The sequence below is a fragment of the Pan troglodytes genome, chromosome 3 (genome assembly GCF_028858775.2).
Source record: "Pan troglodytes isolate AG18354 chromosome 3, NHGRI_mPanTro3-v2.0_pri, whole genome shotgun sequence".
In the NCBI taxonomy this organism is placed as follows: Eukaryota; Metazoa; Chordata; class Mammalia; order Primates; family Hominidae; genus Pan; species Pan troglodytes.
Window position 1 is genome coordinate 185,645,417 of NC_072401.2, and position 27,661 is coordinate 185,673,077.

Sequence of the window (27,661 nt, forward strand, 5' to 3'; positions counted from 1 at the left end):
ATGCAGGGAAGTGGTGTGTTTTTTGTTTTCCTAAGAGGACCTTGGCTGCTCTGTGGAGAGGGGAGTGTTGGAGGCAGGAGGGAAGGCTGAACATCATCAAGTTGTTATGAAGGACCAGGTGAGAGATGATGGCAGTTTAAGGGAGCTCCAGGGATAGAATCCAGGGGACAGACCAGGAAGCATTTGGGTGTAGACAGGATTGCTGATGGGATTGGGGATGGGAAAGGAGTTGAAAGTAATATATCTTAGTGCAGCACAAAAATGAGATGAGGTGGAGACAATTACTTAGAACATCCAAATTCCATTTTGTTCTACATTCTGAGTTAAAAGTTATTGCCCATATTCATTATTATAGTGAAACTGAGCTTTTCCAAAGTAAATGCCATTCAGACACACTTAAAGCATGCTGCCTCTTGGAGTTGGCTGCAATGAATGAAAAGAAATTAACTGAGAATATGGCAGTGAAACCAAACAAATTGTTTCAGCTAAACCCATAAGGACAAGCATGACCTAAACCAAAGCAGTTAATTTTGCTAATAGTCATTTCTTTTTTACAGAGAGTTCGAGTTTCCTCTTATGACCTATACGAAAATCTGGAAATAGTCCAGCCTGCATTTTGGGGATCATATTTAGTATTTTTGTGTCTTTCATCTTCTGAGATGTTCTTAGTTATGTAATAGGCACACATTGGAAGGTATTAACCTCTCAAGTGATACCCAAGTCCAGAGGTTCTGGAACCTGCATTGATCCTGTCCCTCTTTGCCAGCTGATCCCATCTTCCTTTTCATCTGACTTTAAAAAAATCATCCCAGGTGACTTTCAGGTCCATATGGCTAACTTAGCACCTCTGTAAGAAAGCCGGCCTCAGTGCCTCTGTCCTATCCAGTGGAGGTGGAGTGAGAGAGAAGGAACTACAGGGCGGTGTCTCAGACTGTCTGTGCCTGAGCTGTAGGGCCTGCTGTACGGAGGGCAGAGTCAAACAGGTGAACTTCCCAACTCCCACCTCTGCTGCAGCTTGCATCAGCACTCAGCCAATCTTTACACATTTCTTATGTGTTTATTGATTTAGAGACAGGGTCTCGCTCTGTTGCCCAGGCTGGAGTGCAGTGGCGCAGTCTCAGCTCACCGTAGCCTTGACCTCCCAGGCTCAAGCGATCTTCCCAGCTCAGCCTCCCAAGCAGCTGAGACCACAGGCGTGTGCCACCATGCCTGGCTAATTTTTGTATTTTTTGTAGAGATGGGGTCTCATCATGTTGCCCAGGCTGGTCTCAAACTCCTGGGCTAAAACAACCTGCCTGCCTTGACCTCTAGAAGTGTTGGGATTACAGGTGTGAGCCACCATGCCCAACCCACATTAGGTTTTAGAGTAAGACTTCATTTGCGCTGGGCATGGTGGCTCACACCTGTAATCCCAGCGCTTTAAGAGGTGGCCAGACTGTAGTCCTAGCTATTTGGAAGGCTGAGGTAGGAGGATCTCTTGAGTTCAAGGTTGCAGTAAGCTATCATTGTGCCATTTCACTCCAGCCTGAGCCACAGAGCCAGACCCTGTCTCAAAAAAGCAAACAAACAAAAAAACAAAAACAAATGAACAAACAAAAAAACCCAGCTTTTTTTGTAGGAAAAAAAAGGATATGACAAATCTTTTCTTTAAGATTTAAATACATTGTTCTAGGCCGTTGGAAACTCACCCACTGAGGTGGTCCCAGCCCACGTCATTCTATCATTCTGTCATTTTTGAGTTACCAATACGAACTGAGCTTCACCAGCCAATGAATGAAACTCACATCCCCCAAAATGGCCCCAAGTTCACACTCGGTCTCGCCTGCTACTGCCCCACAAAATATTACAAGAATTTTTCTGAGGGTGTCTCTTTATGATGCCTATGACCCATAGGCCCCAGAAATTTGTGGCTTCTAAGCTAGGTCAGTTCCTGGCTTCTGCTGATTTTTCTCCCTTCCTCCTTTTCTGGATGTGGGTACTCCTGTCTCCCTCTGGCCACTGGGACAACGTCTTATCCTCCTCATATCCATCTTGCAGAGAGTGGAGCTACAGTAGAGCTGATGGGAGCCCCATGTGGTCCAGGGAAAGGGGGGCGTTGAACTGAGCTGGGTTTGGGAAGGGGGTGAGGCCTGAGCCTTGGGCACTGGAGTCCTGCTGCTTCGTCCGAGGCACCTGTTGGACTCTCCCCATACGTGCTGATCTTTGTCCCAGGCCCTGCTGCCTGATTTCATCGAGCAAACCATTTCTCTTCTAGCCCATCAAAGCAGCAAGTTTTTCCCCATAGGGACTCTGCACTCCTCCTGCAAACTAGGAACTGTGGCTGGGCATGGCTTTAAGTGCCTGACAGTGGGGAGGTTGGTCCACCTCAGAGCAGCCAGACACCTTGTCGGGGAGGGTGTTGCTTAATGCCACAGGCCGACCTGAGTCTCGGTTTTGGTCAACCATGGTAGCTTATTACAAGCATGCTTCAGAAACAAAAAAGGCTAGATTATGTAAGTACATTTAGGAAATCAGATTAGAAACTTAACAGACCCTGTGAGCCCTTCTGTGTTCTACTGTGTTGATAGTTTCCATCCTCCTTGTGTAGGACATCTTTTCAAATGCAACCTTGGAGAACCCCAGGTATAAAACAGGTGGCACCCAGGTATCAGGAGCGAACTTTCCTGCCCTCCCAGCCTCTGCTTCTACTGGGGGCACCTCCATCCCAGAAATATTCCAAGAAATTCTAGGGATCCTTGGAGCATCACTTGAAAATCACTGACTGCACTGTGGTATAAAGACTTGAGAAATGAAGACAGATATTTGCATTGTAGGTTGACATCTCAAGAGTCACCGTCCATCACCCCTCCGATGCAGGGTCTTCAGCCTCTCCTGCCTCCACTGGCCCTTTTAGTGTGCAGGAGGCCACATTGTCTGAGGGAATTGTAATCTGCCTTCTCCCACTCCTCCCAGCCATCATCCCCACGGCCACCACAGTCATCTTTCTGAAATCCACACCTGCCTTCAGCCTTCCATGGCTCACCACCCCTCATAGAATGCAGAGCTTGGACACTCAGCTCTTTGTTCATGGTCGTCCCTACCTACCTGTCCCCCTTCGCTTCTGTGCCCCAGAAAACATCTGCTTATAGGTCCCAGCCCCACAGGGACACACCTACTCTTGAACACTGGGTTCAGATTACACTTCCTTGGTGGAACCTTGGAAATTCCTGCTTCTGAGCCCCACCCTCGCCTCCCAGAGGTGTTATCCTTCCTCGACTCTCAGCACCCAGGTGTTGTTCTGTTCTCTTGTGCGCCTGCCACGCAACATTGCGAACTTCGATCTACTTGTCTGTCTTCTCCACTTAAATAGAAACTGAGGGCAGAGATGTTTGGGGAGAGGCGCGCCCTCTGTCTCTGCAGCTCCCGTTCCCCCAGCAGACACGTAAACGCGTTCAATGTTTGAATGAATGAATCATCAAGTTACACCAATGCAATTTGTCGGGATATGAATGGCAGTTATTAAATAAATCAGCTCCAAGTTAATAAGAACGGAAATAAAAGCCTGTTGTTGCAAGACTTTCAGTACTAGGACTATTTAAATGAGATCTCGGATGTTAAAGGGAAGTTTTATTTGTTGAGGCAGTAGGAGCTTCCACTGCATGTGGAAGTCTTTCCACCTGAGTGGAATTGGCTGTGGCTTCTGTGTTCAGAGTGGAATTGGCAAGCAGCTGCTATGTTCGGAGCTGACTGTGTTCGTCAGACCAGGGCCAGATGGACGCGTGAAGGCGGGAGGGGTGTGGACGCGTGAAGGTGTGTGTCTGACAGATGACCGGGTCTTTTAATGAACCGCTCACTTGAAAATTGTCTTTCTGCAGGTGATGTATCACCCATCAGTATGTCTCCCATCAGTCAGTCTCAGTTTATTCCACTCGGGGAGATCCTCTGCTTGGCCATCTCAGCAATGAACTCGGCAAGAAAGCCTGTCACCCAAGAAGCACTGATGGAGCACCTGACCACGTGCTTCCCAGGTAACGAGGCGGGAACGTAGCGCTTTCCAGGTGGCGGTGTGCTGTGGTCACTCTAGGACTCACATGGACTGTTCTTCCCATGTTTAAAGAGAATAGGAAAACATTCTTCCCCAAAACTGACCCGAAGCTTTCCTTACTTCTGTAATTAAAAATTCAGGCACCTGCATGACATCAAAAAAATAACTGCTTCAGCTGTAATACTTTTTAAATTGGTGCCGAGAGGAAGAAATTAATTCAGAATCCATGAAGAATCTGGCAAGAATGACCAGGACTCCAGTCAGTCTTTGCAAACTAATCTTTAAATACATGAACGTGAGGGTTCAACGGCTGAAAACTTTAGTCCTAGGGAGTTAAACTACAGAAAGGGTCATGTCAAAAATTAACATATCTTACATATATGTGTCATGGCTTGATGAGTTTTAAGAAAATAATATTGATAAATTAGGATTTCATTTTAAAAAATAAAATATTTACTTTTCTCTTAAATGTTATAAAAAGGAGGCAACAGCCCAGCTGCTGTGTGAGAGGCATTTGACGCTTTCAGTGCTGGAAGGCATTAGGAAGGGTGACAAGCTGCAGAATGCAGGACCCTCTTTCAAGAGAGCCAGTGTATTGTCACCCCACCCCCAAATGGAGATCCTGCCAGAGTTGCCAATCTCATGTTTCAAGAGAATCTGGAAATTTGGTCTTATGTGAAATCTCTACATTTCCTTAAATATTGACAATTGTGTGTGTGTATATGTTTTAATGTCTGTGTGCCAGCAACATGCAAGTCAAATGAAATACATTATCGGGCTACCAGTTTGCCAACTTGGTGTGGACTCAGCCTGTTTCTAGGTTGAAATAGAGATTATATTAAAAGGGAACGTTTGCTATATTTTTCATTCAACTTAGAAGAGATCTGAGTAAATATAAGCTGTTAACTGTATCAGTTAGCTTTTGCTACAAAAATGCTGGGTAACAAACAACTACAGAACATCAAAGGCCTATGGCAACAAGCGTTGATTTCATTCATGCCTCTGTGGGTTCCCCAGGAGTCAGCTGAGCCAGTTGGGGCCCAGCAGGGTAGTTCTGCTCCATCTGTACCCATCCGATTTAGAAAACGGGGCAAATGGAGATCTCCTTCACTTGCGGGATGGCAGAGGCACCAGAGCACAAGCCCATGGCACGAAGGCTCTTCAAGCTTTGTTCATGCCAGCCCATTAACACTGCAGTGACCAACACAAACCTGCTAAACTCAAAGTCAAGGTGTGGGGAAGTGCACCCCACACATGGGAAGAGAACGGGAGGACTAACTCTAAGCTAAGGAGAGATCTTATCTACCGTATTGGTCTCCCTGCTTCTCCTTTTGTCCCCGAGAAACGTTTTCTCCCTCTCCTTGTGATATTTCCTCCTTTTTCAATATTCTAATTAATGTGTTTTGATAATATGTATATGGTTCAAAATCTCTAACATGAACCCACCCTTGCAACATACAAATTATTTTAAGATTTCTAGCATTTTATTATCTCTGAATATTCTTCACTGTCTGATTGCCTATCTCTTTTTGTTAAGTCCTAGGCAAACGCCTTTCCTTTTAGTAGTGAGAGAAACAGAATCCCAGGTGAGAGCCACCTAAGTGGGGACAGATAGTGTTGGCAAACACGATGGTCTTGGAGGAAGGACCTGCTTTCTGTCCTATGAGTGCGTAGCCACTTCTGACATTGAACAACCCAGCAGCTTTTTAAATCCTTTTATTTTTATATAGCTTCATGAGACATCACAAGGCTTTTCTGAAATTGGTTACGTACCACCCATTTTTGGGCTCTAAAATAAAGAATGGAAAGAACATAGAGCCAGTGTGTAATAGTAAAATGCTCCTCACTGCCAAGCAGCTGATAACAATATCACTAACTTGGAATGCTTTGTGGATTAATCCATAGGTCATTTGTACTTAAAAGAATAACTGTTTTGCTAGCTTTTATGGGAAGAGAACTTAAATCCCAAGGCCCTGGTTTTCAGACAGACTGAGGAGCTTTTTCTTCTGTGTGACACTGATGACTCATTGGTCAGCCTCAGAAGTTTGCAAGGACACCATACAAACCCAGGTCTAGCGCAGGAGTTTGCTAACCTGCAGGCCTAGTGTGGCCCACCACCTGTTTTTGTAAATAAAGTTTTATTGGAACACAGCCGTGCCCATTTGCTCATGGATGGTCTTTGGCTCCTTATGCGATAGTGGCAGAGTTGAGTAGTAGCAATGGAGGTCATATGGCTAAAAGCCTAAAATATTTACTATGTGGTTCTTTACAGAGAAAGTCTGCTGACCCCTGGGCTAGGATATGGTGGTAACTATTTAAAGTTATGTTCAGCAAGAGCTCCAGATTTTAAACTGGTATTTCATAAAAAATGAAAGTTTGTTTCCTGCCTGCCTGCCTTCTTTCCTTTCTTCTTAGCTACCTTTCTCCTTTCCTTCCCTTCCTTCCTTTGATTTTTTTTTGTCTGTCTTTTACTATCAGTTAAGCTACAGCAGAAGAAAATATTTTAGAAAATCTAACCCTTTAAATTCTACTTGAAAATTGTATTTTTAATGACAATGCTAAAACTCTGAAGGGATTTAAAGATCATATTTATATTTTTTGTTTTTAAAGGTAAGAATAAAGTATTTAGTTCTTTTATATCTTACTATTCAAAAATAAAGTTTTTGAGCCTAAGTATTATTAAAATATTTGGATCTCATATTTAATGTATATTTTATAAATCAAAAGTGTAGTCTAGAATTTGGCTTCTTTTCTTGTTTTGGGCATCCATATTCTAAAGAAAGTTTTTAGTGAATAGTCTTCCAGCAAAAATTTCTGGGTCAGGCGCAGTGGCTCATGCCTATAATCCCAGCTCTTTGGGAGGTCGAGGCGGGCGGATCACAAGGTCAGGAGATCGAGACCATCCTGGCTAACACGGTGAAACCCCGTCTCTACTAAAAATACAAAAAAGTTAGCCGGGCATGGTGGCGGGCCTCTGTAGTCCCAGCTACTCAGGAGGCTGAGGCGGGAGAATGGCATGAACCCGGGAGGCGGAGCTTGCAGTGAGCTGAGATCACGCCACTGCACTCCAGCCTGGGCGACAGAGCGAGACTCCGTTTCAAAAACAAAAACAAAAAAAAAATTCCGATACATCAAAACTTAAACCTTTTTATCACTTTTCTATAAAAGTGAGAAAAACAAGTTGGCTGAATTTTTGAAAACCAACTCAACAACTTTTATCTATCAATTTCCATTACAGAATCAAGAATATTTTTAAAAGGTTTATAAAGAATAATACTTGCTTCTTGTATTTCTAAATAACTATGCATCCATTCATCCAGAATGATCATTTAAATTGGTGGTCTGGTACCTGTTAAGCTGTTACAACTGAATCTTTCTGGGAGGAAGGCTGGTCTTCAGGGACATAGAGCTAGACCCTATAAGTCCAGGTATGGAGCTGAACTTGACTTTAGAGATTCCTGGAGAATGTTAATATTAGATACACTGTGTTCTGTCTCCCGTTCGTCTCCTTATGTTGGCTCTTACTGAATTCTTCTTCAGCCAGCGTTCTTCACAAACAAGAATAATCTAAAGATGCTCATTAAAGCGTTTCACTTGAAAGTGCTTAACATACAGAACAGGTCCATGTGCTCACTGTTCTGACAGTTTGTCAGATTTGCAGGACTAAAGCAACACATAGAGGCTGATTGTGGTGGCTCACACCTGTAATCCCAGCAATTTGGGAGGCCGAGGTGGGCGGATCACTTGAGGCCAGGAGTTTGAGACCAATGTGGCCAACATGACGAAACCCTGTCTCTACTAAAAACTACAAAAATTAGCTGGGCGTGTGGCACGCACCTGTAATCCCAGCTACTCAGTGGCTGAGGTACAAGAATCACTTGAACCCGGGAGGTGCAGGTTTCAGTGAGCCAAGATTGTGCCACTGCACTCCAGCTTGGGTGACAGAGTGAGACGATATCTCAAAAAAAAAAAAACAAAAAAAAAACAATTCATAGGTATAAGTAGACCACAGTGTCATGCAGTGTTTTAAAATAGTTATTTTTGCTTTGAAAAATGTAAAGGTGTGGAAGAGATCAGGTTCAGGCCTGTTAGGATGTAAAGTTTATTTTTGTTCTTTAAGCCCTCACAATCTGAACTCATGATGAACTTTCGGAGTCGAATTTGGAAGTAGTGGAATATGCAAACGTTAAACATCCATCACAACCATCACTTTCTCAGGTCAACCCTACAGATTTCTGGCAGAACCCTGAATTTCACAATCAGTCAGTATATTAGGGCTTCATAATACAATGATAATCATAAACATAAGCAACTTTCAGTTAAGTCTGAAAACTCTCAGGCCACAGCATGGAAAATGGCTTGGACAGGGGGCAAAGAATGTTTCTAGTTTGCATTATCAAATTAAACATTATTTGATGGATATACCTGGAAACCCAAGACATAAAAAAATTTAAGCACAAATACTCTATGGAAATAGAAAAATTTTTCTCTATTTTTCTTTTTATTCCTTCATTTGAGAACTACTAGAGAACTTGTTTTTAATGGTAAGTAAAGATGTTTGCATTGTAGTCATAATTCTATACATTAATAGCTTTATGAGTTTCCTAAGATCATCATTTGGAAGGCCTACAGTCAGCAAATTCTATAATAAAATTAAACTTTTGCTTTATAGTAATAGCTATTTTTATGACGTATACATCAGCCTTCCCTTATTAGGAGCCATGGTAAACTGGTCAATCATGAATACTTATAAATGAACCTTACGAGTTTTTGAAAAAGTTTGTCACATTGTTGACTAAAAGTATGCTACCATTTAAGATGTGGTCGGTTTTAAACGTGGGCTTGTTATCTTGATTGCTGTGCCAAACAATGACAGTGGGCATCATTCCTGAGACTGCGGTGCAGAGGTGTGCCCTCATCTCAGAAGGTATATTCCGTGTCAGTGGTGTCCCCTGAAGTTATTCAGTGGAAGGCACTTTGGGAAGCAGGGGCGGGAAGATCACTTGAGCCCAGGAGTTCGAGACCAACCTGGGGGGCAACATGGAGAAACCCCATCTCTACAAAAAATATAAAAATTAGTCCCAGCTACTCGAAAAACTGAGGTGGGAGGATCACCTGAGCCTGGGGAAGTTGAGGCTGCAGTGAGCTGAGATCTTGTCACTGCACTCCAGCCTGCGCAAGGGTGAGACCCTGTCTCGAAAAAAAAAAAAAAAGGAAAAAAGAAAAAAATTCATTTCTATTTTGTACAGAAAGTATTATAAAATTAAAAAACAAATTTTGTTATTATTGGTCTTAAAATCATTTGTATAAAAACTAATGCTCACTTGCCAGAAGTAAAGTATTAGACTAAAAGGAAACCATGCGACTCAAAAATTAAATAATTATATTGATACATTATCTATGAACAATGCTACCTTTTCCGCCTTGGTCACTAAAGATACCTTCTGAAGATGGTAACACAAATGGGTGTGTATGTTACCGTGCATTCACGGATTTTCTCCCCTTGAGAATCCCAGGCCATTTCTAATACCTTTATTTCCTACTTTGGAAGGACTTGGGGAGTTGAAGCATCTCAGCTGACCCAGGTGTTCTAGGTTGGTGCACATTGTTGTTTGAAGGCAATCTGGTTTTCCGTGGGTCCCGACCCAAAGTAGAGACTAACTCCCAGCTAATGTTTATTGAGCACTCTCTGTGTGCCAGGCACTGCTCCACACACAAAACTCCTTTCACCTCAGCCCTGTGGCTACAGGTACTATTGTTATCTACCTTTTGATGACAGTGAATGGAGGCTCAGAGAGGCTGAGCTGCCTAAGGTGGTGCCAGCTGTCTTCATTTGCTAGGACTGCCGTAACAAAGTGCAGATGGCTCAACCAACCAACACGTATTGTCCTACAGTTCTGGAGGCCAGAAGTCCAGAATCACGATCTCAGCAGGATTGGTTGTCCTTCTGAGAGCTGTGAGGCCCCTGTCCTCGGCTTACGGATGGCCACCTTCTGTGTGTCTCCTCACACTGTCTTCCCTCTGTGCCTTTCTGTCTCCAGCTTTCCCCTTTTTAAAAGGACATCAGTCGTATTCGATTAGAGACCGCTCTAACGACCTCATTTTGACCTGACTTTAAGACCCTTTCTCCAAATAGGGTCATATTTAAAAGAGTATTAGGAGTTAGGATTTCAAGATATAAATTGGGGTGGGGAGTGCATAATTCAACCAGTGACACCAGCTAACAATGACAGGGCAGGGTTTCAATCCAGCAGCCCGGCCCCAGCCTTTTAGTCTCCACCTTACACTGCCTTATTCGTGTTAGGTTGAACCACATGAAACTGCCATTTTTGTGAGTCAGATGGTTAAATATGGGCAGTTTCATATGACTCAAGCTGACCGATTTCAGGTCAGTCTTCTAAGTATTACCAACCTTTATGTGCCTGGCATTGAGAAATGGAGAATACCCAAGAAATGAAGTAAATGGGCTGGAGCCTGGGGAACTTAAACTCTCTTAAGAATTTATGCTCTTAATTCTGTCTCTTAAGGTAGACGAGGCATAAACATGCACAAAAACCCTTTGAAAACAATTATCAATCATACAAAGAAGCTTTCATCATTTTCATCTGGTGTGTCTATTCTAGCCAATATGGGAATTTTGGACAAAAAGACACAGAGTGTCAAAGCCTTCACTCATGTATTTATTAGGGCTCTTTGGTTAGAAATTAGAAAAACCACCTTCTTCTTACTGACTGATGCCAAAAAGGAGAACATTCTTACATGAATTTTAGCCGGGCTGCAGTCAGTTTCCAAATGGAAGGCAATGACTCCAAAATTAGAGGATACACCATAAACAGTAGTCAAGTCTAGTTGCCCTTTTATATAATTCACAAAATTAAGTTTATTAAGTAAAATCTTTAACAATGAGCACACACAGTAACTCTTCTGTGGTAGCCTCCATATATGTTAGATATGTTTTTTAATATCAAGGTAGATATTTTCACTCTGCTTCTCTAGTTGCTTTTATTGGAAAAGCCTTTTCTATACTTTCATATCATATCATGGGAAACATTTTTCGTTTTTCTCTCATTTAAAAATATTCTGTCTTTCCTGTTTCGTTCAGGAAACAGGAAACAACAGGTAACAACAGTAGCAACCTGACTCCCCCTAACTTCCATCTCTGTCTTCCCGGCTTTTATATCTGCTCATTCTATGGGTAGTAATTTAGGAGTTACCCAAGAAGGCGAGGATTTGCGCTGAAGGTAATGAACAGCTTTGTCTGAATTGTGCATCCTAGCTCTGTGATGGTACTTCGCATCTTGGCGAATGAATAGGATCCTGGAAATCAGGAATCCACATGTTCTGTCTTCATTCTCACAAGTGGGTTTTTTTTTTTCAGGTGTTCCAACGCCAAGCCAAGAAATTCTGCGGCACACGCTGAACACGCTGGTACGGGAGAGGAAGATCTACCCAACTCCAGATGGCTACTTCATCGTGACCCCACAGACTTATTTCATAACTCCTTCCCTCATAAGAACTAACAGTAAATGGTACCATTTGGACGAGAGGATACCTGACCGGTCTCAGTGCACCTCTCCGCAACCCGGGACCATCACGCCCTCTGCCTCAGGCTGTGTCAGGGAAAGGACATTGCCCCGAAACCACTGCGACTCTTGCCACTGCTGCAGAGAAGACGTGCACAGCACGCATGCACCCACCCTGCAAAGGAAGTCTGCCAAGGACTGCAAAGACCCTTACTGTCCCCCTTCTCTGTGCCAGGTGCCACCCACTGAAAAGAGCAAAAGTACTGTAAATTTTTCCTATAAGACAGAAACTCTCTCAAAACCTAAAGATAGTGAAAAGCAGTCAAAAAAATTCGGGCTAAAGTTATTCCGGTTAAGTTTTAAAAAAGACAAGACCAAACAGCTGGCCAATTTTTCTGCCCAGTTTCCTCCTGAAGAGTGGCCCCTGCGAGACGAGGACACGCCAGCTACGATCCCTCGGGAAGTAGAGATGGAAATCATTAGGCGCATTAACCCAGACCTGACCGTGGAAAATGTCATGCGGCACACCGCGCTCATGAAGAAACTGGAAGAAGAAAAGGCCCAGAGGAGTAAAGCCGGATCCTCTGCCCATCACAGCGGAAGGAGTAAAAAGAGTAGGACTCATCGGAAGTCCCATGGAAAGTCTCGGTCTCACAGCAAGACACGGGTGTCTAAAGGAGACCCTTCCGACGGTTCACATCTGGATATCCCAGCTGAAAGAGAGTATGACTTTTGTGATCCTCTTACCAGGGTGCCCAGGGAGGGCTGCTTCATCATTGAACACAAAGGAGATAACTTCATCATGCACAGCAACACAAACGTGCTCGAGTCCCACTTCCCCATGACACCAGAATGGGATGTGTCTGGTGAATTGGCTAAAAGGAGAACTGAGATGCCTTTTCCTGAACCTTCCAGGGGAAGCTCCCACTCAAAAGTGCACCGAAGCCACAGCCATACACAGGACCGGAGGTCCAGGAATGAGAGATCCAACAAAGCCAAGGAGAGATCCAGGTCGATGGATAACTCCAAAGGCCCTCTGGGTGCTTCTTCTCTAGGGACGCCGGAAGACCTTGCTGAAGGCTGCAGCCAAGACGACCAGACCCCCAGCCAATCCTACATTGACGACAGTACTTTAAGGCCTGCACAGACCGTTAGTCTCCAAAGGGCTCACATTTCGTCCACAAGCTATAAAGAGGTGTGTATTCCAGAGATAGTCAGTGGCAGCAAGGAACCGTCCAGCGCTTGCAGCCTTTTGGAGCCAGGAAAACCACCCGAGAGTTTGCCATCCTATGGCGAACTCAACTCTTGTCCAACAAAAACAGCCACAGATGACTATTTCCAGTGCAACACCTCTAGTGAGACGGTGCTCACGGCACCATCACCTCTGGGAAAGAATAAGGAGGACCATGACACTCTGACTTTGGCAGAAGGGGTGAAAAAGCTCTCCCCATCTGATAGGCAGGTCCCCCACTCCTCCAGGGAGCCTGTGGGGCACAAGGAGGAGTCACCAAAAGGGCCGGGTGGGGGCCCCGCTGCTTCGGGAGGAGTGGCTGAAGGGATCGCCAACGGACGCCTTGTCCAGCACCATGGTGCCGAGCCCAGCAGCTTGGACAAGAGGAAAGAGATATTTAGCAAAGACACACTGTTCAAACCTCTTCACAGCACCTTGTCTGTAAACAGCTATCACAAGTCGAGCCTGTCCCTCCTCAAATCTCACCCGAAGACACCTGCTGACACATTGCCAGGCCGATGTGAGAAACTGGAACCGTCCCTGGGGACCTCGGCGGCACAAGCCATGCCTGCTTCCCAGCGTCAGCAGGAGTCAGGAGGGAACCAGGAAGCCTCTTTTGACTATTACAACGTCTCTGATGATGACGACTCTGAGGAAGGGGCAAACAAGAACACGGAGGAGGAGAAAAATAGAGAGGACGTAGGCACCATGCAGTGGCTCCTCGAGAGGGAGAAGGAAAGAGACTTGCAGAGGAAATTTGAAAAGAACCTCACCCTTCTCGCCCCAAAAGAAACCGACAGCAGCAGCAACCAGAGAGCCACCCATTCAGCCCGGCTCGACAGCATGGACAGCAGCAGCATCACAGTGGACAGTGGATTCAACTCCCCACGGTAGGGAGAGGTGTCTCTGTGCACACACATGCACCTAGCGGGGCCTGGGGCTTTATGCACGTAACTTGACAGTTTCTGATTTTGTAGTCTCAGTTCTATGGATGAGGGTTAAGAGTTGTATGAGTTGTATTGTTAACAATCTGTTTCTGACTTCTTTTTCAGGAATTGAAAAAAATGTTTCTGCACCTGTAGAGATCACCAATCTGGACTGGTGGGTTGGCTCCTCCCCTCAAACTTGCATCAGTCCGATCTAACTAAAACCAATATTTCCAGTATTTTTTCTGCTACGTTCATATTGCCACCCATGCTAAGAGAAGGATGTTTTTTAAGTCCTTCAAAAATAGTAACTTTTTGAGTAGAATAAATAGTCTGGGGGCGGGGGAGGAAGATAGGGGTTGGTAGTAAATTGACTGATGCTAAGATAGGGGTCCCTGTAGTGAAAATATAATAGCAGATCTCAAAACCTCTCCAATGGATCTAGAAGCTTGTTGCCATTTGGATCCCGCTGTTCTGTGCAGCCTGTCCCTCTGGCTCACACACCTTCCTTTCACTGCCAAGAAATGGAATATCTCTTCCCTCACAGCGAGGGCAGGGGCTTGTGCTCTGTTAGATCAAAGCATGTGCCATGTTTATTTCTCCTCCTGCAGAAATGACAGAGCCCATTTGGGCAGTCTAATTGTAGTTCCTTCTTGTTAATAGGTGTTAGTTCAGCAAAGGGTTGACAGTCGAGAGTTAGTGGTGCCCAGTGGTCATGGCCAAAGCCCTAGAGTTGTTCAGGGATTCAGAAAGCAAACAAGAGTCTGTGCAACTTCCTTTTTTCTTCTTAACTCTTTCTTCTCCTCAAAGAGCAACATGGGACCTAATTCTCTTTCTAACTTCTACTCCAGATTGGTGACTCTGAGATGCAGAAATACTACTGAGAGATTGACATTTCTCATCAGCTATGATTCCCAAGATTTTACAATACTTATAATTTTAACATGGATTCAGATAGGATTATGTACTTCATATATTTATTTTAATTATTAAGAATTAAAATTAATTCCGTTGTGATCTTTTCACTATATCCCTGGATAATTTTGGAAGTGAGCATCACACAGCTGGAACTGGGAATCATTAATTGCTTTGTCCCATATTAGGCCTTTGTGATTTATTAAAGGGCTGGTTCATTATTATTATTATTATTATCATCATTATTATTTTGGTCTTGGAGCCTTTCTTCCAAGTTAACACGTGTGTGGAAGTCTAAATGTCTGCACAGAGCTGAGAGATGGCCGTGGTGACAGTGGAGACTGTGGGCCCCAGTCCCTCTCCCCATCCCTCGAGGAGCCTCTGAGACCTCAGGGAGCCATGGGCCTCAGCCTGAAAACCACTAGTCTACTAAGTGGCTTTTCTAAGAAATCATTTTTGCTAAATAATTTTTTATCTCAAATCAGATATTATTTTCCGATTTATTTTAACTATCCTTTTTTTCTTCATTTTCCTGTTCTACTCTTTTTTCCTCTTGAGTTCCCCGTAGTGGATACCAGATTAGCAAAACAGAAGGTCTGTAATCCGTGGTAGAAGTTGAGAACAATTTTTGGTGGTAGGTGTGGTGTATTTGCCTGTGTCTTTCTGTTCTACTGTTTCTCATTATGTAGCCTCTGCCTCCTACCTGCTTTTCACATGCTCGTTTTAAACCTTTCTCCTTTCCCTCTGGGCCCCTGGGCTTCCACAGACAGGAAGCTGCCGTACTAAAGAGATAGTTGCTAAGGAGACATTGGGAGTAATTTAATGGGTTCTAACTAGAAAACCTTCCACTGCATAATATTGAAAGTTTTTTGTTTGTTTGAAGGTAAACAGAGATATTCATGAAATGGTTGAACCAGTATCTCTACAGAATATATTTTACTATCTCTAAACTTGGGGTGCAGAATATAGAATTTATGACTGGGATTATTTCTTGAAGTAAGTTGATTTTCAGTTGTTTCATTATGTGCTTAAAGTTAAATGCTTTGTCATGGCAGAAGGTAAAGACTGTTCTAAAGAGACAACCTTCACACAATAGCTGCATGTCTCCCCACTAATATTAAGTAGAATTTTCTCTACATGAAAACATGTATCACCTATACATGTTATACAGTTAGAGAATCTACAGAACAATTGCTAATTTTACCCCTTTCATATTTACTACCCTTTGATTAGAAGCTAGGTGACAAACTATTTTCTACTCACCTTAATAAAGTCACTGAGTTGTCTCGCTGATCCAGGAGTAATGTTCTGCAAAGGAAAGTATTTGACTTCTAGAAACTTTGCTCTGCAGTCTGGGGAGTATTTTAGCCAGATAGCATTATCATGTGCATACATTACCATTGCTGCGAGACATGGGAATCGTTTTAAATTTTTTTTAGAGACAGAGTCTCACTCTGTTGCCCAGGCTGGAGTGCAGTGGTGATTGTAGCTCACTGCCGCCTGGAACTCCTGGGCTCAAGCGATCCTCCCACTTCAGCCTTCTGAGTAGCTGGGACTACAGGTGTGTGACACCACGCCTGGTAATTTTTTTAAAAAATTTTGTAGATCCTTCTGCCTTGGCCTCCCAAAGTGCTAGAATTATAGGCATGAGCCACCGTGCCCAGCCCTGACATGAAAATCTTAAGCAGGCCATTTATTAAAATCTTTCAGTAAATAATTCACCGAGCAGCTAAGCCCCAACCAAAAAAAAAAAAAAAAAAAAAAAAACAAAAAAAAAAAACAGAAAAAGACCCCAGAAAGTGATTTTTCTCCACACTCCAGGGTTTCAGTGCTGGCTTAGAAGTCATGTCCAGCCACATTTCCAAAATTCTTCAGTCCCTTTTGTTGGGAATTAAAGGGTATGTAGAAGGAAAAAGGGTAGAAACTTGAACTATGCTATGAGATCTAATATTGAAAATGAAAAGTCTTGACGTGAGAAGCCTGTGATTTCAAATATGAGGCCTAAAGCTGGTTGATAAACACAATATGAAAATCAGAGACCAAAGGCTGCCAGGGGTATATCTGCTTAATGTATTGCAAGAACGTGTGCTGTAGACGCCTGGGGCCAGGGGAAGACATGCGCACAGAAGGATGAGCAACAGAACCGCTTGGTCCATTTCTCCTGCCTATAAAATCCTGAAATCCTGTTTTTCAGGTTGTACTCCATTAGCTCTCTTTAAAAAACAAAAAACCAACTTTTAAATTTGAGGAATATTTTTACTGCTAACATTCCATCTCCTTTAACTTTTTCATCAGCACACCTGGAGCCCGCAGCATGAATGTCACAGACTGTAATCATTATTGCAACAATAATGAAATACATTCTTTACCACAATTTACCACTATTACATATATTACATATTTACCACTATTAATATGTTGGCTGTGATTGAAGGTGGGCGAAGGGATCTTACAGTAGAGACAGACCCCAGCTCAGATCATGTATTGCAATATGTGTTTACGGTGCCTGGTATACAGCAGGCACTTAATAAATGTTGAGCCCACCCCTTGAAAGCTGGTTTAAGAGTGAATCCTTTGGACCTTAAAATGTATTTTCCCATAGAAAATACGTCATTCGTAATACATGGATTCTGAAGCGAACCCACAGTCACTATTTATTTCATTATATGCTAGGTATATAATGAAATAATCCACATTTTCTACCTTATTAGTGTACAGATTCTTCCTTGATGCTTACTTCTTCTTCACAGTCACCCTAGGAGTAGGTACATCCCATCATAACTCTCTATATTTTAGAGATGAGGAAGTCAGATACTGTAAAAAGTTACTTTAGTGATTAAGAACAAAACCAAAGGAATATGTCTTGAAATCTTTGGGGTTTTGCATCTTTCCTGAACCTCCTCCTTCCTCCACCTGCTCCATGCCTCAGTGGTAGCTCTGGCAAAGCCACTGGTGAGTTTTCCTGGGGGAGACGTCATGTAGGCAAGTCTCGCACTTTCCCTTTTAGTGATGACATTTTGGAGTGTCCTTTAGGTATGCTCAGATTTACCATAAGCATAATGAAAAACTTGACTTCTCCCTATAAATGGATTACCTTTCTGGAGGTACCCTTGACATTCAAGAAAGTCCGAGGGTTTGTTTGTTTTTTTTTTTTGGTTGTCAGTGAACAAACTGCCTTTTAAACAATTAACTCTTGGCTTCTTGGTGAGAAGCAAACTCAAAGCCACAAGGAGTTAGGCTTAAATAACCTGTTGGAAAGGGCTATCAGAGTACAGGATTCAAAGTTGCTATCAGCCTAGGATGGGAATGAAAGAGAGGAGAGGATGTGTTCGCTGTAGTCGTTTGACTTGTTAACTAGCTCTAGCAGGCTTAAGTCAGTTGTGGGGAGCAACTCTCAGAGACTATTTCCTAAATGTTGACTCTGCCTCATGCAGTGGATGTTTTGAGAATGCTTCTGGCTTCCTCAATCTCTGTAGCTGATACATTTCTTGTAGCCACATTGAGGCCCTGGCACAGGAAAGCTACTCAGTTCCTCTCAATCTGGCCCAGTCATCTTATTTCTGCCATTGCCCTATACATTTGAAATCTGAAATGTTCTAAATATCTTAAAGCAATGAAATAGATTCAAGTGTTTCTAACTTAGAAAAAGTAAAAGAGAGAGCAAAATAATACAGCTTTAAAATCACCTGTATTCTATACGAATTATTTTAAAAAGAAAATACTTCACGTATAATCCCAGCATTTTGGGAGGCCAAGGCAGGCGGATTGCTTGCGCTCAGGAGTTCGAGACCAGCCTGGGCAGCATGGGGAAACCCAGTCTCTACTAAAAACACGAAAATTAGCCGGGTGTGGTGGCACATGTCTGTGGTCCCAGCTACTCGGGAGACTGAGGTAGGAGGATTGCTTCAGCCTGGGAGGCAGAGGTTGCAGTGAGCTGAGATCACACCACTGCACTCCAGCCTGGGGGACAGAGCAAGACCTTGACTCCAAAAACAAAACAAAACAAAACAAAAACAAAAACAAAAAATCCAAACAAAAACAATCCTGCCGAAGTGGGGCAGAAATGAGTGGAAACTTAACAAATGAATGGGAAAAAAAATCTAAGTTCCTTTATCGAAAATATAATGTATTTTAACTAAAGTGTTAAATTTTGAAACAGTGGAATAAAACGTTTAAAGTAAATTTTATTCCCATCTTTGCGGCAAATGCTCAGGGTCCCCCAAAAAAGGGCATGCTCAAGTCCCCCACAGTCAAAATCTGCTAATCCAGAATGAAAATGGAATCATTAGGATAAAATTATCGAGTGTGTTCAGGAGCGGCTATGCCAGTGAATTTCCAGCCTGAAATGAAATCATGACTTAGGTGTATTTATGAGTATCTGTTTTAAAAACCACTGTGATAGCTAGCTATCACCTCAAATTTTGAAGTCGTTTCGTTGAGTGTGAAAAAAAGGAGAAGACATTTCAAAGTGCATTTAGCTGTTTAAAAACCCTTTATTCACTGAGTGTGCTGCTGATTATTACATGTCTGTGGAAGCTTCTGGAGCCAGTGGTGGAGAGGCAGATGTGAATAATCAGTCGAGATGTATATTGATATGACATTATGAACCAGCAGAGGAAATCCATTAACGACATCATTTGCTCTTCCTCTGGGGCTCAATTTATAATTATTTATGTTCCAAACAAAACAAAACAAACCCTTTTTGCTCTTTTAGTACTCGGGAGAGCCTGGCTTCCAACACATCAAGCATTGTTGAAAGTAACCGTCGTCAGAACCCCGCTTTGAGCCCGGCCCATGGTGGAGCTGGTCCAGCCTTCAACTTCCGAGCGAGCGCGGAGCCCCCGACAAATGAAGCTGAGAAGCTACAGAAACCTTCCAACTGCTTGCAAGCTTCTGTTACTAGCGTGTGATTGTCCTTCTGCCTCAGATCTTCTGTCTCATTCGATACAGCAAAGTTTACGACACTGGGACTGATGTTTACATCTTTGGAAAGACAAGCATCTCAACCACAGTTTTTGTGTTTACTTAAACTGTGCTGCTAAGTAGGGCTAGGGCAAAAAAACAAAAAATCTTTATTTCAGAGTATTGCTTTTCACATTTATGGCTCTGTAGCAACTGAATAACAGTAGGGGTGATATGTATACTTTTGCTTCACTAATTGTATCTGAGCACACATAGGAAAGTCTAGACACTGTAAGTGTAATACGCATTTTCAATGTCATGCAGTTGCCAATTCCATTTTAAAATGCCACAGATGCGTGTTGCTCCCAGTCTGTGGTTAAACGGTGCCACAGAACTGATCCTTGACACTTCCAAAAAAAAACAAAACAAAACAAAAAAAATTAAAAAAAAAAACAAAAACAAAACTAAGCTACCACGAAATGTCAAATGCAAGGGTCCACCTTGAGGGAAATAGATGCCAAACTAACTAGAAGGGACCCCGGCCCTTTGTGTGTGAATTGTTTATGCACCAGTCATTTTTCACTGTGAGTTTTCGTGACACTATTTTGCAGGAGCCCATGGAAGTGTGTAAGAAGGGGTCGCAATGGAGATCGCTGGGAGTGAATGTTTTCAGGGTTTTGTTTTCAAGTGTCACAGATGCTTGTCTGATTTTTTTAACCTTCCGTGATCACAAACAGGAATATAGGCCTTTGAATCTGAAGTGGACAAAGGAAAGGAATTTCCAGTCTGGCTGGGGCACAGCATTAGGTGATTGAAAAGGTGATGTGGACTTGTAAAAGGTGTTACTCAAATATTGAAGGAAGAGAATTTCCTCCTTGTGATACTTAGGATGACCCTATCTTACTCTAATAGATACAATAATTAGTTTGTTTAAAAGCAAAATGTTCTTTGTGATACAAATGAAGAGTAGGGCCTGAGGATGTTATTCTTTCTAATGGAAGGACATAAATCTATTTTATGTAGTTTTAAATAGAATGCCTAAATTAGGCTGTGGGAGATAATTTTTAGTGGTTATAGGAAAGAGCAAATTTAGGGAGAGTTGAACTTCAGGCCTTTTATTCCTGGGAAGATATCTATAGAGAAAACTTTTAAAATAATTTTTGATTAGAAATATACATGTGCCCATGTAATAAACAACAGAATGTGCTCATTCTGCTAGTGCGGTATAATCCTAATTTGTACTCCCCTAAAATTTATCAGAATAACAATTATGCATACATGAACTATGCCAGAGTAATGTTTACAGATACTTTGTAACCAATTTCAGGAGGCGTTTTTAGCTGGATGTGTAGTTAATTAGCCCAACTTATTTCCAAATGGTTTGTTAACATTTTGCTTTGGTTTACAATGTCATGTTGAACACAAAGAAGACCCAGCAGCAAAGGGATGACCAATAATTTCATCTTATAGCAAAGAGACATTCCAACGTTCCCATGTTTTATTTTCTGAGAACAGTGGGACAGATCTGTAGTAATGGAATATTATTTGCAAAAGGGTTACATATGACACAAGTAAGTGTTCTGACATAAAGTTTTATTTAGTTCAGTGGCATGTGCTGTTGGGAGCCATACACCATAAAATATATATATCCCAAAATAAATCTAGAATATTTTCACCTCCAATTTCAGTAATTGGCATATGATTTGTGAGACGCATCTGTTTTTGTATGAGGTTTAATCACTAGCAATCTGTTTAAAGAATCCAGTCCTATACACAGTTGGACTCATTCTTGAAACCTTTAAATGCTCCCTCATAGTTTTTCAGTTATTTGGAAGTTGCATTGGGTCAAACTGAACTCCTTGAGTTTGGTGTAAATTCCTTTTTTCTGCTTATTATAGTGAAACTTCAGCACGTTTCTTAGTAAACTCCCATACCATTGAAATGCTTAAGCCAGTTGGCTTTCAGTCTCATGCCTTATTTCCTCCAAGGCATGCCTCAACGCATTGTTTGTCTCATTGCTTAAATATGTCCAGAAGGAATGATCATGTATCTAATAGACTACATAGTCGGTTCCCTTGGGGAGTTATATATCATACAGTTACTAAATATTTGTCTAAATTCATTTTTTCCAAAAACCTGCTCTCAAATTTTTCTTCTACTCTCAGTTCGTAAATAATATAACCATTGAAACAACACATCAGCCTCTAGCTGATCCTCTGAAAGTAGCCATTGAAATAATCGAATACTGTGTGAACAGGAAAGGAAAGCATTACCTTTAAGAGAAGCTTTAAAATAGGAATTTATTGATATTTCACAAGATATAGGTTTACAGAAGACATTATTCAAATAAATATGTACACTATTTGCCTGATGCTATGGGGTACATAATTTTTTAAAAACTCCCTTAGACCAGCAGCCATTAGTGTAGAAATGATGGACTTTAAAGGTGATACCATGTAAGCAGATGTTGCATATAAAAATATTCCTGCCTGAATCTGATCGAGATTCTTGAATGGGGGAGGAGTGGCAGCCGGCAGCACATTGCAAATGTCATTCGAGGTCACGGTGAGGCTCTCGGTCCCGGAACAGTGGGGGCCTCGCCAGGCGTTGCCAGTATCCCTTTCCTCCTGTAAAATCATAGCTTTGTGTTACACGACTGCTTATCCAGTCTTAGGGTTTAGCAGCTGAAAGGTTTACAAAACTGAATCTGGTTGAATCTCTGTGAAAGGGTCAACACATCTGTCGGCATTTTGCACACTTATGTATTATTATGATACAACATATTACTTTATGGTAATTTTTATTTTTACATATAACTACCTCCATAAATTTGATGAAATGGCAGCCGTGTGTTAAAGAGTGTATCGTTCAGAAGAGCAAAGTTGAACACTTCCTTCAGCATTAGGGCATGGCGTGCTGTGTGTGTCAGTGATTGCCTCTGTGGACTCATGACTTTCCATCGCCATGGCTTTCTCTTACGCCGCTGTTTGGCTTTCAGATGTAATCCTGTCTTCTCCTCTCTTCCCCACGAAAGCGCACTCGATTTTGTTAGGAATGAACAGAAGTTTAAAAATTCTTGTGCCCACCCCCGCCCTCCACCCATTCCTGTTAAAAGTTCTCTGGCGAAGAGCCAATGGGTGAACGTAATTGAAAGAGCTATTTACTCCTTTGGAAATCTGATTTGAAGTCTAAGTTTTCAGTAACAGAAGACACACAAGCAATGTGGACTGCCAAGCTTGACGCACTTCGGGCTCTGCCTTCACTCGCATGCTACCATGTCGAGCCCAAACTCCACTTTAATTAAAAGAGCTGTGCTGTGAATTCCACAACTTCTGTTAAATAATTTGTATTCCATTATATATATTTTGCACATCTCAGGGGACCATAATGAACATATGAAAGGGGGGGTGCCATCAAATAGAGAAAACAAGTAGAAGAGGTGAATGGAGACTAGCTGGATAAAAATAACAAATTACTTCTTCTCTGATGTTGTGAAGGTCAGGTTCAGGAAGCATCAATTCACAGTTAATCTGGAGTAACAATGATCTGAACACCAGCTGTTCCCAGGTCCCTCTTTTTCATAGCCCAACCAGCATCTAAAATGTAAATTTAAATGACATTGCAGTCACCGTGGGGAGAAGAAACCTGTTCAGTGGAAGCAGAAGCATTGTTCCTTTTTTAGGTTGGCGCAGCTTTGCAAAACTCTACCCAGGATAAACCACTTATCACCACCAAGTGTACTTGAAAATAAAGTTTTTAACTTAAATTACAAGCATATTGCTCATAATACAATAGTGATCATTTTTTGAAAGTCTTGCCATTTATAACATGGGCAGTATTTGGAGCTTCATTTAAAAACCAACAACAACCGATAATGACTTTGCACGATTCACTTTGGGATCTCTAAGTGCTTCCAAAGCATTCAGATTTACAAACAATTCACAAGACAGGTCATCTTTGTAATACCCATACTTACAATGAATTAACAAAAGGAGTGACTTAAGATTCTCCAGGAACACAGTGGCAGCTATCGATGATCTGTTTTCTATCTGTTTGATAGAGCATCATGAGAAATCACAAAATACAATGCTATTTTTCTGATGTGTGCTAATAAAGTCAAAGAAAACAAATACATCTTGACACTTTTGTCCATTTTCATTCAAAAAAAAAAAAGTTCAGGGTGTTTGGAATTTTACACCTCAGCACACCTTACTGGTATCAGTGGAGAAAGCGGGTGATTGACAGATCCACCCAAACGCCACTGCAGTCAGAAGCAGATCTGGACACACCCTTGTTTACAGTTTCATATTGGGTTGCTATAGTTCTCGTGCTAAATCACCAGCTTTCAGGAACATGACCGCTCCTGGCAGTGGAAGGTGCTGAAACAGAAATTTTAATTAAAAACTTTATCAAGTACTCTTCACAGTGCTGCTTGGCACCCTAGAAAATCAGTACAATATATCGAGCCCTACTTTGGAGGAGCTGGATTTCTGAGGGAGCTGATCCAGTTCTAAGTGTTTTCTCGAATTAGGAGATAGATGATCTTTGATGGGGATCTCCTCCGTCACCACAGGCCAGTCACAGAACCAACTAGCCACGTGCTGCCAGACCTCAGTGGGCCCAAGCAGGAGCAATCTCTTCTATCCCCCATCTCCCCCAGGACCATCCTGCCCATTGTCAATGTCATCCAGGGCTCTTCCGGTAGTGAGTGACTTTTCTGCACATGTTTAGGGCTTGGGGGAGCTAGAACACAGGAAACATGAATGCAAAAGGCATGGAAAATACTGTTTTGCTTTGCGTTAGTAAAATGCGGGCAGGAAAAAGATTACTATCGGTCTGAGCTTTGCCAAGTGAGATAGAATCAACTGTCACCCCATTCCTCTCCCAGAAGGTCTTATGGTATTAAGGATACATCTAATATTTTCCCACAGATTTTTATTCAGGAGATGTTTCATAAATTACATATATGAAAACATTCATTATTACGTTTCCTTGTGTATTTCAAACAGACATTGGCACCTTCCTATTGAGTTAATACTCTGCATCTTTTGCAGCAGCAGCCCACAAGGAGATTCCCAGAGATGGCTCCCCTAACACACAGTCCTGTGATTTTACAGTTCTATGACTTACAGTTGATGATTCACAAGATTCAGGATTCTACAAGACTCAAGGGGGAACTAAACTTTCTTATGATTGTACATGATCAGTTATAGGGCTGTAATCATTAATTGTTGGCTTCAAATGTGGACACACACACACACATCATGCCAAGGAGGGAATGGGGTGTTTCAAGTCAGGCAGCGATGATTCTGGAAGGTTGGAAATGTAAGGTTAGAAGCTTGGCTGGTCCGTGTACAGTTGTCTGCCTCCCTGTCCCAAGGCTGGTCTTAGTAAACCTGTTCCCTTGCTCCCACCAAGAAGAGGTACCAAATGTGAGACCTGAGATCTCCTCCAATATCTGTCCTCTGCAGTTCCGGGAAACTAATCATGAAGTGCACATGCAGCAGCTCCTCCACTTCCTTTCCTCCGAGGCCCTCCTTTCCATTCTCCCACCTAGATACTGACACACCGCCACGGTTTCCACATTGGAAGGGCAGAACACTGTGCAGTATCGTGCACACTTGCTGGGTTAGGAATAGAGCTGCCCTAGGGTCACCTTCATGCAAGTATTGACAGCTACAAATGAAAGTCCTTAGAGCAGTTGACACAGATACTACGTTCTAGAAGAGAATTAAATTTAAACGTCAAGTTTAAAGGGATCATAATTCTGCAGGTATCTTTCTCTGAGTGACTGAATGTGACTATTGCATTAGGGTAAATGAATTAAGACGTGCAAGTGGGATTTACTGTATGTTAGAAAGGAGTTTTGCAGCCAAGACTGCCTTGAATAAAATGTGTTTGCACTGAAAAAAAATTTTAAATTACTTGGTCTCTGGTTGCTGTAAAGGTCATCCAAGATGGATGTTCTGTTTATATTGTATAGTATTTCATATGAAATAATTACAGTTCATGAAATGTCTTCCCTAATGTTACTGATTTATAACAGCACATTTGTAACATGGTTTTTATCGTGTCAGTGTACCATACTGTAAATGATGATTACTTGTCATGCTTAGTATAATAACTTAAAAGAAAAAAAAGGACAGGGATTTTTGTAAGTCTATATTTGAAAGTCCCTCCCTATGGTGATACTGTGTTCATGTTGTTTATGTAGTGTTGTGTGAAATATCCATTTTGGATTGTGTTACTTTTTAAGATATTAAATAACATTTGGTTATATGTCTTAAGTGGATTTTTTTGGTACTTGAGAGAAAATATTTTAGGTGAGGTTAATTGATTTCTCTCTTCAATTAATAGGATTTTATAACATTGTGATTACTCAATATTATTAGAGCTTCTGAGTTAAAACAACTAAAAATGAAAATTTCTGATCAAAATTCTTTTTCCATGAAAGTTGGGGGAAAAAATCACATTTTTAGGTAACTGAATTTAAAACAGAGTGAGAGAGATGCCTATAACTACATTTTCTATACGAAATTATAAAGTGATGTGATTAGGTCTGGGGTTTCTTTTTCATTAGCACTCATGTCTCAGCTTTTGTTCCCAAGTGGATGGGATCCTCTCCCCAGTAAACACGAGGAGGCTGCTCACAGGTTCCAGTGAGTCACTTGCACAGGTTCGGAATCCTCCATGTTTATTCTCCTTCAGCTGTCATTCATTCTTCTGAGTCTCTCACTGTGGCAAATCTTTGCCCGTAGAAAATGGGCTTTTTCAAACCAAAGGGATTTGCTGCCCCGTTAATGATGGAGCTAGGAAATGGTATTCTCAGTCAAAAACAGTGAGCCATAAAGTCGAGCCTGATTTTCTTATAAAGGCAATATCCAAAGTAGACTTCCAAAAATTGTTGTGAACGATGACAGTGTCTACGGATAAGTGTCTGGAGACCCCAAGGTAACTTCTTTGAAGAGCAAGTTGTATTTTGTTGCGTAAGTTTGTCTATATATTTTAAACTGTCTCAATACAGACGTTTCCTTTTTCAGGCATGAAGTTAGGAAGAGCAGGAATACTGGGAGTATATTGTGAGTTTTACTCTAGGACCAAAAGCAGCTGTGGTCAAGGAAAGGTAATTGTGTGTTCCTTTCAGAACGATCTAGTGAACTGAGGAAACGTGGGGACCTAAGGAGAAGGGGGAAGGCAGGATTCTGATTCCTTGGAGAGAATGGTCACAGTTCATAAACACTTTGTCTTTCCAAAGGAAAGGGTATGGTTTTAACTTACTTTTAGCATTTAGAGTGGTGGCTTTTCTCTCCTTCCTTAGAGAAAATTCAAGCAGAGTACTCAATACTTGCCTCCTTCCCTGGTGGTGGCCATGAAATCGAGAACCACTGAGTAATCAGAAGAAGTTATTCACCTGACCTTAATAATTCATTTAACTGTAAAATCTTATCCCTACTGTGAGAGTTCTTGGATTTAGGGACACCCCCCTGCCCATCTTCACGCTCAGTGGCTCCAGACCTTTCCTGTCAAGCAAATGGTTAATCATGTGTGTGATTAATACCTTTGCACAGTACATTGCTCCATACAGGAATTTCAAGAAAAACTGAGGCACCTGTGCTCAAGAGAGGCCTAATAGGTTGCTTAACTGCAGCTCCCAAATTCCATCAAATAAATTCCTCCCAGGTCACTTTCCTTTGCGTTTCCCTTGTTCCTCACCCTTTATTGTAAAGTTCCATGCATTATTTTTATTTTCTATTACCTTGAGTTTATTTTACTTCTCTTCACTTTGCTTAATAGCAGTGCTTTTCATTTGTTCGTTGTTATGCTGTTAATATTTGGACTCACTCTTGCTCTCCATTATTGATAACCACAATTGATTACTAGTATTTTAAATTTTACATTTATATTGTCTTTCCCTCCTTGTGTGCACAGACCACTGTCATCCCTCAATCTCATTTCCACTCTCACCTTTGCACTAAGAGCCTTTGGTTCTCTGACACTTCTGTAGATATCTGCCACCAGCTGAGTCATCAGTGGCCTGATAAATGGTAACTTGAAGATATGCATGGATGGATGGATGGATGGATGGATAGATGGATATTGCATTAGATCAAAGGTGCCGGTATTCTTATTGTCTGAAAAT

General features: G+C 42.0%; 1 protein-coding gene across 9 annotated transcripts in view; it reads left to right on the top strand.

Annotated features, from left to right (window-relative positions):
• STOX2 (storkhead box 2) overlaps nt 1–25,800 on the top strand; it is a 223,125-nt gene extending 197,325 nt beyond the window's left edge. For 6 of the 9 annotated variants that reach the window (XM_016952557.4, XM_526749.8, XM_054683519.2 and 3 more), the window contains 3 exons: nt 3,855–4,007; nt 11,403–13,668; nt 19,334–25,800. In XM_016952557.4, the coding sequence (XP_016808046.1) occupies nt 3,855–4,007; nt 11,403–13,668; nt 19,334–19,529 (2,615 nt within the window). In that variant the 3' untranslated portion in view covers nt 19,530–25,800. Of the gene's footprint in view, nt 1–3,854; nt 4,008–11,402; nt 13,673–13,830; nt 13,880–19,333 lie in introns of those variants that run through there. The other 3 variants (XM_016952558.4, XM_063810021.1, XM_016952559.4) reach the window with 2 other exon arrangements.
• The last annotated feature ends 1,861 nt before the right edge of the window (nt 25,801–27,661 follow it).